This window comes from Oncorhynchus mykiss, chromosome 6 (assembly GCF_057628025.1).
Source record: "Oncorhynchus mykiss isolate SJ-2025 chromosome 6, ASM5762802v1, whole genome shotgun sequence".
Taxonomy (NCBI): Eukaryota; Metazoa; Chordata; class Actinopteri; order Salmoniformes; family Salmonidae; genus Oncorhynchus; species Oncorhynchus mykiss.
The window spans coordinates 84,058,705-84,069,593 of record NC_143027.1 but is presented as its reverse complement, the minus strand read 5'-3'; the positions used below and the strand labels follow the sequence as shown (position 1 = coordinate 84,069,593).

At 45.6% G+C, this 10,889-nt stretch overlaps 1 protein-coding gene across 2 annotated transcripts; it reads right to left on the bottom strand.

The window, feature by feature from the left end:
- Nucleotides 1–3,732: 3,732 nt before the first annotated feature.
- Nucleotides 3,733–6,314, bottom strand: LOC149983135 (major histocompatibility complex class I-related protein 1-like). 2 transcript variants are annotated; one of them, XM_090239163.1, is made up of 2 exons: nucleotides 5,790–6,314; nucleotides 3,733–5,432 (listed from the first exon to the last, which is right to left on the bottom strand). In XM_090239163.1, exons 1-2 carry the CDS (start codon nucleotides 5,845–5,847, stop codon nucleotides 4,417–4,419), a joined length of 1,074 nt encoding a protein of 357 aa, XP_090095289.1. In that variant the 5' UTR covers nucleotides 5,848–6,314; the 3' UTR covers nucleotides 3,733–4,416. The 2 variants fall into 2 exon arrangements, with proteins under 2 accessions (XP_090095289.1, XP_090095288.1); XM_090239162.1 differs by having other exon boundaries at nucleotides 3,733–5,438; nucleotides 5,790–6,311.
- Between the last annotated feature and the right edge of the window lie 4,575 nt (nucleotides 6,315–10,889).

The following is a 10,889-nucleotide window of genomic DNA, read 5'->3' as shown; positions in this document are numbered from 1 at the left end:
CACATTGTGACATCAGCTGATGTAAGAAGGGCTTTATAAATACATTTGATTGATTGAATTTGATAATAGCTTGTCTAAATTCCTAGACTTAGAGGACATGTGCCTTTTATGTGATAAAGAAGGGGAACTATTATGATTTTTTTTTATGTGTGACTCTGTGAAGTTATTTTGGATATGTTCAGTAATGTGGGGTTCTAGCTCAGTTGAGTATTGAATGCTGTTGCTTTAAGAATGTGTGCAGAATGTGTGTATGGATGTGAGGTCCTACTAATCACTCCAAACAACCACAAACGGGTACCTTAAACAACTACTCACAACCACAAACAACCACAAACAGATACACAAATCACCTTGAACAACTACAAACAACCCCAAAAAACAACAAACAATAGTGAGGGTCATCAAAATTGTTAAAAGGTTTTAAAAACTAATAAATGCAATAGTTAGACAAAGGATGAAGATGCTGCAAACGTACTTTTTAAAATCCATCAGGAATTGACTGAATTATACAGATGTAGGATCTTAGTTTGAGCCAGTTTGCTACAGCAGGAAAATAATCCTACAGCAATAGGAGATGTCAATTAATGTGTGGATTATATTTAAAGGACATTTTTTGTAGGGGTTGATATTTTTTGTTAGGGCAAATTAAGTCTGACATTTTAAAGTGGGAATTACAAACTTTAGAAGCCTTTTTAAATCTCAAATACGAGTTTGCACTTCCTTTTGTGCAGAAGAATTCATAATGACAAAAGAGAGATCAAAGATCAAAGATCAGAGATCTGTAGCACATAAATCATTTGACAGGCACAGACAAATAATGCATGGAGTTCAGGGATTTTGGTGGGAATTCAGTTATATATTTATTTTATAGTTTTTGTTAAAATAAAGAAAATATTTGCATTATTTGCATAAATACACTGTGGAACAGGGCTGCCAAACAACCACAAACAGGATCCCTAAACACCGAAAAGCATCCAGCTGAAGATTATGTGTGCTGAGGCCACCTGGTCTGCGAACCTCAAAGTGCATGCGCTTGCGTTTCAGTTGGTATTTTTTATGTCTCAGTTGGTATGTGCGCATGCAGTGCTCTAACACCCTGGACCAGAGCTATAATCTGTATGTCACTAGCTCTGGTCCAGGGCAAAGATAGTAGCTAGCTCTGGTCCACACCAGCTCTGGTCCGCACTAACTAGATCTGGTCCAGTATGTGGCTAGTGGCTAGCTAGCCCTGGTCCATATTAACTCTGGTCTAGCTTTGGCCGTACTAACTGGCTCTGGTCCAGGGCCTAGCTAGTAGCTAGTTCAGTTGTTTGAGGTACCTGTTTGTGGTTGGTTGTTTGGGGTTGTTTGGGGAGATCAGTAGGACCCCTGGACGTGTGAGGGTTACACAAGTTTGTATGAGTTGCTAACATGGGGTGCTGAAGTAAAGACTCGCACGACAAGACTCAGTGTGTCTGTAACAGGGTGGAATGAGGAAGAGAGGGCGCTTTTGCTTTGGTGTCATTCTGGAAATGACATCAACCAGTTTATTCTGGAAACTCCAGTCTGTTCAAGGAGCTGCCTAGATTATATATTCTGTAACATGTTTACTGCCCTTGGATTTAGCTTGGTGTCTTGATTGTCTAAACACAGTCATTAAGCATGTTGGGCGCGCTGCCAAAGACCATTTAGATGACACTATAAATTATATATCAAAAACTTTCAGTGAAAACTGTGTGCGTGTATGTATGTATATGCGTGCGTGCGTTTGTGTGTGTTTCCCTGCATGTGTGCATACATCAGTCCCTGCTTGTGTGTGTGACTGTGCCACTGTCCCCTAAATCAAATCAAATCAAATCAAATTTATTTATATAGCCCTTCGTACATCAGCTGATATCTCAAAGTGCTGTACAGAAACCCAGCCTAAAACCCCAAACAGCAAGCAATGCAGGTGTAGAAGCACGGTGGCTAGGAAAAACTCCCTAGAAAGGTCAGAACCTAGGAAGAAACCTAGAGAGTAACCAGGCTATGTGGGGTGGCCAGTCCTCTTCTGGCTGTGCCGGGTGGAGATTATAACAGAACATGGCCAAGATGTTCAAATGTTCATAAATGACCAGCATGGTCGAATAATAATAAGGCAGAACAGTTGAAACTGGAGCAGCAGCACGGCCAGGTGGACTGGGGACAGCAAGGAGTCATCATGTCAGGTAGTCCTGGGGCATGGTCCTAGGGCTCAGGTCCTCAGAGAGAGAGAAAGAGAGAAGGAGAGAATTAGAGAACGCACACTTAGATTCACACAGGACACCGAATAGGACAGAAGAAGTACTCCAGATATAACAAACTGACCCTAGCCCCCCGACACATAAACTACTGCAGCATAAATACTGGAGGCTGAGACAGGAGGGGTCAGGAGACACTGTGGCCCCATCCGAGGACACCCCAGGACAGGGCCAAACAGGAAGGATATAACCCCACCCACTTTGCCAAAGCACAGCCCCTAGAGAATACCATATTGGAGTTTCCTTCCCTACACTAGTCACAGTAGCCTAATCAATGGAATCGTCTGGGTGGTGGCTGGTAGAATAGCAGATCCACTGTTTCGTTACACTCAGAAGGACAGAACTGCTGAGGAAGGATCTGGTTAGAAATGCCAGATAATCAAGAAGACTTGATTCATTAATATAATATAGTATGGGGAGATATACAGTGACAGAGCAGCCCTGGTGTGTGTGTGTGTGTGTGTGTGTGTGTGTGTGTGTGTGTGTGTGTGTGTGTGTGTGTGTGTGTGTGTGTGTGTGTGTGTGTGTGTGTGTGTGTGTTTTCTGAAAGCAAATACAGTATTTGTGTTGTATTAATCTCTGCTCTCAAGCATCACCAACTCTGACTCATTTCAGATTGACAAATGACATTTACTCTTTATGAGGCATCCGTCTCCAAGACAAATACAATTCTGCCTTTTTTCTTCCTTCAGGGTTTTGAATGGGAAACCACTGGAGTGTGCAGAACTGGGGAATTTGACTAAAGCCAGTGGTTATAGTTGCATCTCAAATGGCACCCTATAGTCTATATAGGGCACTACTTTTGACCAGGCCCAATACAGCACTATGAGGGGAATAGGGTGATATTTGGAACACATACTCTGAGCACCTGCCCTTTACATCAGTAATGAAATGTAGGTAAGTTATGTGTGTGACTTTTACATGGGAAAATGCACCAAGCAGGTTTAAGAAATCTAATGTTGCCAGTAGTTCTAAGATTCAGCTCAGAGGTCTACACAGTGTCGTGGTGTGCAGGAGACCTAGGCTCTAACCTAGCTGGTCTCATTAGGAAGCAGGTAACATGGAGGGATACTTATTTAACATGTGGAATGGAGACACTGGATTTGCAGCCTTTTGATGTATCATTGGGTGTCCAATACAAAATAACAGTTAATTAAACTAGACCTTATATTCAAAAGCTATGTTTTATGTTGTGGTCCAGCCTTGAAGTGGAAATATAAGCCTGAATATTTGACTGGGGAAAAGTAGCACTAAAAAAGCAGTGTGCATATTGTAAAATAGAAAATGACTTTTCATGGCCCTGACTACAATCCAACAGATTCATTCTCTACTAAAGGTGTTCTATCATAAAACTGTTTAATTGTAGTCAGATCAACATTCACCTTAGTTTAATACTCATGCCAGTCTTAAACTGGAGTGAAATAGAGTGTCAGATTTCTTCCTTCCACAGAGATAAACAAGTTCCCGAGAGAAGTTATGGTGTGCTTGACATTGCTTTATTACATTAATTAATGTTGTTGTTAACATGAATCAATGCAGTAATACATTCGGCTATATTTTATTGTCTATAATAAAGGTATTATTGTACAGCCTGGGGGTAACATACACTACATACAATACAACACAGAGACACTGTAAAGACATTACAATAATAAACAGACCTCATACACATGATCACATGATCTCCTTCTGGTTAAGATACTGGATATCAGCTGATAGAGCACAGATATATATATATTTTATTTTATTTAACTAGGCAAGTCAGTTAAGAACAAATTCTTATTTACAACGACAGCCTACACCGGCCCAACCTGGACGACGCTGGGCCAATTGTGAAATTAATGAATAGTCATGATTAGAAATGACACATTACTTAACACACATAACTACCAGATTACCTTTGTTAATGCTCAGGTAGCCAAACCAGCCTATAAAATATATAAATGTAGATCTGGACTAATGCCCAGATGTTGGTTATTGTCAACAGTCTCCACAACCTGATCCTTTACAGTCCGTTGTTGAGGGGAAGGGTGGATTGACCGACCATAACAGAATCTTTCACACATTTTGTGTCTGCTCTGATAGGTGCTCTGGCAGTCATATTTTCATTGTGATTTGAGCTGAATCGACAAAGCTGCCTCAGTGTCCCAAAAATGTATTAGTTCTCAGAATCTGAAGAAAGGTTTGTTTTCTCTGACACTGTTGCATCAATGTTGGCAAGTTTAGACTGTGAGGCAGTGTTACTCCACCTCCTTTTGACACAAATGAAAATGCTGAATAGAATAACAACCAGCAGCATCACCAGTAGAGCTGAGAGGGTGGATAGGTGAACTCTCTCTGCCCCAGACTCCCAACTGACATCCAGCTTGTTGTCCAGACTGAGGTGAGAGGCAGTACAGGTGTAGTTATGTCTCTTCTTTAGCTCCTCAGTACTGACCTCCAGACTCTTCCTCAGCTGGTAGGTCCTGTCTCCACTAGGCAGAACCTCCCCTCCTGTCAGATCCTGTTCTGCCACTGGCTGGCCGTCTCTCAGCAGGGTCAGGTTGATGTGGCGGGGGTAGAAACCAAACGCCAGGCAGCTCACCTGAAACCCTCCAGAAACCTCTTTCTTTATCAACCTGAGTCTGGGAGGAACTTTACGCATCACAACGTTCTTCTCTCTCTTCAGGAATCTCTTCAGGTTTTTGATGCAAATGGGAAGGTAAAAATTCTCTAATTTTGTCTTCATTAATGTTTGCATTATCCCATCCCATCCTAGAAGTAGTTTACCAGCATCGTATGTAAAATGTGTCATGTTGTAATACAAAGCATAATCTTCAGAAATGCCATTGAAAATGTTCTTAAACATGGCCAAGGCTGGTTCTCCATTGTCCAACATCTCACAGCCAGTCAATCTTTGCTGAACTTGAACACCTTCCGTGAGATTAAAGTGGTGCTTTAGTTCAACTGATCTGTCTTTCATGCTCTGGTATATATCTCCAAATATATTAGCTTCAACCTGAGCGTCATAATCCTCAGTTTTGTCTGTGATATGTTGTCCCCTGTAGACAGACTGTTTATCGTTGGAGTCATAGTAAGTCACTTGAATGTCATCCAACATCACCACAAGCGTAAACTCAGGGAAAGGCGTCTCTCCACTTATATATGTTGCAAGTGCCCACAGAGAATGTGATCCTGAACCTGGAGAGGAGTGATATTACACACATTTTATAACATAATATGGAAATATAGAGGTGCAGTTCTTGTGGATGGCTGTTCACAAATCGGGAATGCGGAAAACACATTTCAGCTGAATGCATTCAGTTGTGCAACTAACTAGACATGCCCTTTTCCTTCACAATCCGTAAGGCGCAAATAAATTAGAGAGCAGCAGTGTGATTCACATCATCAATGCGCCATGTAGCCTAGATATCAATAATACGTGATATCAGTATAGCCTGTAGGCTACTCGCAACCCTGACAACAGGTATGTACATTTGACATTTTATGACATAATAAATCATTAAATGAGGTAGAAAGTTAAACCCTTACCTGCGTTGACAATGGTGTAAAACGACAGAACAAACAGAAAGACAGACAGTTTGCCCATGATTTTGATAGTATAGCCTTGTGTAGTAAGAAGTGAGTCTGACAGACTTTCCCTTCAACTTAAACTGCGTAGCAAGAAGTGTCTGTCATACTTTCTCTTTCACTTAGTCAACTGCGTAGCAAGAAGTGAGTCTGAAATACTTTTTTTGTATAGAGCTTGCATGCTTGTAGTCAAAGGTATTTATAACTAACCCAAAATAGTTCATTTGTGTCTTCTTCTATGGTATATTGGTGATCACAATTGAATGTACTATACAGGATGGAAACAGGATTCACCCAAAAAAATGAACTTCCCAAAAACTGTTAAAGTAAATAAATAAATAGAACAGAATCTGATCCCTACACAGGCTCAAGGGGAACCTGGGAGGTTGGGTATTCTGGTGCCCTTGCAAGTCTGCAGATCCTTGAGAATCCTCAAGAATCCAGAATCCTTGAGTCCCAAACACTTTTCTGCCACAGCCACAATAATGTCCAGTTTTTTCAACTTCTTTGAGACTTGTGCTGTACAGTTTATAACTGTGGCAATGGACGCAACAAAATCCACCTTTTTAACACACAGGGTATCTTTTGTATGGTAGCAAACATTTACTACAGGCTGTATTGTATCCACTACCATATCTTCACTAGCATCCCTTGTCTTAGTCCCCTCCTGTACTCCCTGTTCACCCACGACTGCTTGGCCAAAAACGACTCCAACACCATCAATAAGTTCGCTGACAACACAACAGTGGTAGGCCTGATCACCGATGACAATGAGACAGCCTATAGGGAGCCTCTCCCTCCCTCAATGGACCCTCTCCCTCAACCTCTCCCTCCCTCAATGGACTACGGAAATGGCGGGCCGAACAGGCCCCCATTAACATCGACGGGGCTGTAGTGGAGAGGGTCGAGAGCTTCAAGTTTCTTGATGTTCACATCACAAAGAAACTATCATGGTCCAAACACACCAAGACAGTTGTGAAGAGGGCACGAAAACACCTTTCCCCCTCAGGAGACTAAAAGAATTTGGCATGGGTCCCCAGATCCTCAAAAAGTTATACAGCTGAACACAAAGTTATACAGAGCATCCTGACCGGCTGCATCGCCGCCTGGTATGGCAACTGCTCGGCATTTGACCGTAAGGCACAACAGAGGGTAGTGTGTACGGCCCAGTACATCATTCAGGACTTACAGTTGAAATCAGAAGTTTACATACACTAAGTTGACTGTGCCTTTAAACAGCTTGTAAAATTCCAGAAAATGATGTCATGGCTTTAGAAGCTTCTGATAGACTAATTGACATCATTTGAGTCAATTGGAGGTGTACCTGTAGATGTATTTCAAGGCCTACTTTCAAACTCAGTGCCTCTTTGCTTGACATCATGGGAAAATCTAAAGAAATCAGCCAAGACCTCAGAAACAAATTGTAGACCTCCACAAGTCTGGTTCATCCTTGGGAGCAATTTCCAAACGCCTCAAGGTACCACGTTCATCTGTATAAGCAACAGTACGCAAGTATAAACAACATGGGACCACGCAGCAGTCATACCGCTCAGGAAGGAGACGCGTTCTGTCACCTAGAGATGAACGTACTTTGGTGTGAAAAGTGCAAATCAATCCCAGAACAACAGCTAAGGACCTTGTGAACATGCTGGAGGAAACAGGAACAAAAGTATCTACAGTTGAAGTCAGAAGTTTACATACACCTCAGCCAATTACATTTAAACTCAGTTTTTCACAATTCCTGACATTTTTGGAGTCACTGCTCCAAAACCAACTATAAAAAGCCAGACTATGGTTTGCAACTGCACATGGGGACAAAGATCGTACTTTTTGGAGAAATGTCCTCTGGTCTGATGAAACAAAAATAGAACTGTTTAGCCATAATGACCATCGTTATGTTTGGAGGAAATAAGGGGAGGCTTGCAAGCTGAAGAACCCCATCCCATCCGTGAAGCACAGGGGGTGGTAGCATCACGTTGTGGGGGTGCTTTGCTGCAGGAGAGACTGGTGCACTTCATAAAATAGATGGCATCATGAGGTAGGAAAATGATGTGGATATATTGAAGCATCAGTCAGGAAGTTAAAGCTTGGTCGCAAATGGGTCTTACAAATAGACATTGACCCCAAGCATACTTCCACAGTTGTGGCAAAATGGCTTAAGGACAACAAAGTCAAGGCATTGGAGTGGCCATCAAAGCCCTGAAGGCCTACTAACCTGACTCAGTTACACCTGCTCTGTCAGGGGGATGCTACCAAATACTAATTGAGTGTATGTAAACTTCTGACCCACTGGGAATGTGATGAAAGAAATAAAAGCTGAAAAAAAGATATTCTCTCTAATATTATTCTGACGTTTCACATTCTTAAAATAAAGTGGTGATCCTAACTGCGCTAAGACAGGGAATTTTTACTAGGATTGTAACGGTTCTCTTGGGGGGGAAGTAGAGGCGGACCAAAACGCAGCGTGATTATATTGATTCATGTTTAATAAAAAAAGATAAACACGAACACTACAAAACAATAAACGTGGAAAACCAAAAACAGCCCTGGCTGGTGCAAAACACAGAGACAGGAACAATCACCCACAAACACACAGTGAAACCCAGGCTACCTAAGTATGGTTCTCAATCAGAGACAACTAATGACACCTGCCTCTGATTGAGAACCATAGTAGGCCGAAACATAGAAATACCCAAATCATAGAAAAACAAACATAGACTGCCCACCCCAACTCACGCCCTGACCATACTAAATAATGACAAAACAAAGGAAATAAAGGTCAGAACGTGACAGTACCACCCCCCCCCCCCCCACCAAAGGTGCGGACTCCGGCCGAAAAACCTTAACCTATAGGGGAGGGTCTGGGTGGGCGTCTGTCTGCGGTGGCAGCTCTGGCGCGGGACGCGGACCCCACTTCCCCATCGTCTTAGTCCGCCTTATTGTCCGCCTCCGTGGCTTTCTAACCATGGCCACCCTTCTCAATGACCCCACTGGACAGAGGGGCAGCTCGGGACAGAGGGGCAGCTGCTCGGGACAGAGGGGCAGCTGCTCGGGACAGAGGGGCTCTGGCGCCTCTGGGCTGAGGGGCTCTGGCGCCTCTGGGCTGAGGGGCTCTGGCGCCTCTGGGCTGAGCGGCTCTGGCGCCTCTGGGCTGAGCGGCTCTGGCGCCTCTGGGCTGAGCGGCTCTGGCGCCTCTGGGCTGACTGGCGGCCCCTGGCTGACTGGCGGCACTGGCGGCACTGGCGGCCCCTGGCTGACTGGCGGCACTGGCGGCCCCTGGCAGACTGGCGGCACTGGCGGCCCCTGGCAGACTGGCGGCACTGGCGGCCCCTGGCAGACTGGCGGCACTGGCGGCCCCTGGCAGACTGGTGGCACTGGCGGCCCCTTGCAGACTGGCGGCATTGGAGGCTCCTTGCAGACTGGCGGCACTGGCGGCTCCTTGCAGACTGGCGGCACTGGCGGCGCTGGGCAGACTGGCGGCACTGGCGGCGCTGGGCAGACGGGTGGCTCAGGCGGCGCTGGGCAGACGGGTGGCTCAGGCGGCGCTGGGCAGACGGGTGGCTCAGATGGCGCTGGGCAGACGGGAAGCTCTGGCAACGCTGGAGAGGAAGGCTCTGGCAGCGCTGGACTGAGTAGCTCTGGTAGCGCCGAACAGGCGGGAGACTCCGGCTGCGCTGGAGAGGAGGAAGGCTCCGGCAGCGCTGAACAGGCGGGAGCCCCTGTAAGGATGAGCCGGAGAGACAGCCTGGTGCGGGGGGCTGCCACCGGAGGGCTGGTGCGTGGAGGTGGTGACGGATAGACTGCCCAACACTACCTGTTTGCATGCTCCCGGTCGCCCTGCCAGTGTGGCGAGGTGGAATAGCCCGCACTGGGCTATGCAGGCGAACCGGGGACACCATGCGCAAGGCTGGTGCCATGTAAGCCGGCCCAAGGAGACGCACTGGAGACCAGATGCGTAGAGCCGGCTTCATGGCACTTGGCTCGATGCCCACTCTTGCCCGGCCGATACGCGGAGCTGGAATGTACCGCACCGGGCTATGCACCCGCACTGGGGACACCATGCGCTTCACAGCATAACACGGTGCCTGCCCGGTCTCTCCAGCCCCCCGGTAAGCACAGGAAGTTGGCGCAGGTCTCCTACCTGGCTTCGCCACACTTCCTGTGTGCCCCCCCCCAATACATTTTTGGGGCTGATTCTCGGGCTTCCATCCGCGTCGCCGTGCTGCCTCCTCATACCAGCGCCTCTCCGCCTTCGCCGCCTCCAGCTCTTCTTTGGGGCGGCAATATTCTCCAGGCTGTGCCCAGGGTCCTTTTCCATCCAACTCATCCTCCCTTGTTCATTCCTCTTTTCGCTGCTGTTGCTGTTGCCCGTTACCACGGTGCTTGGTCCTGTTGTGGTGGGTGATTCTGTAACGGTTCTCTTGGGGGGAAGTAGAGGCGGACCAAAACGCAGCGTGATTATATTGATTCATGTTTAATAAAAAAAGATAAACACGAACACTTCAAAACAATAAACGTGGAAAACCAAAAACAGCCCTGGCTGGTGCAAAACACAGAGACAGGAACAATCACCCACAAACACACAGTGAAACCCAGGCTACCTAAGTATGATTCTCAATCAGAGACAACTAATGACACCTGCCTCTGATTGAGAACCATACTAGGCCGAAACATAGAAATACCCAAATCATAGAAAAACAAACATAGACTGCCCACCCCAACTCACGCCCTGACCATACTAAATAATGACAAAACAAAGGAAATAAAGGTCAGAACGTGACAAGGATTAAATGTCAGGAATTGTGAAAAACTGAGTTTAAATGTATTTGGCTAAGGTATATGTAAATGTCCGACTTCAACTGTATATACTAGGCGGTGTCACCGGAAGGCCCAAAAAATTGTCAAAGACTCCCAGTCACTCAAGACATAGATTGTTCTCTCTGCTACCGCACGACAAGCGGTACCAGAGCTCCAGGTCTAGGACCAAAAGGCTCCTTAACAGCTTCTACCCCCAAACAATAAGACTGCTGAACTATTAATCCACCCCTATCCAGATGTACA

What these genes read in the sequence shown, in the direction of transcription:
- LOC149983135 (XM_090239162.1), bottom strand. Translation starts at nt 5,847, where the DNA reads ATGGGCAAACTGTCTGTCTTTCTGTTTGTTCTGTCGTTTTACACCATT. An exon ending in TTACACCATTGTCAACGCAG is followed by an intron (nt 5,439 to 5,789) that starts GTAAGGGTTTAA and finishes ACTCCTCTCCAG; the next exon opens with GTTCAGGATCACATTCTCTG.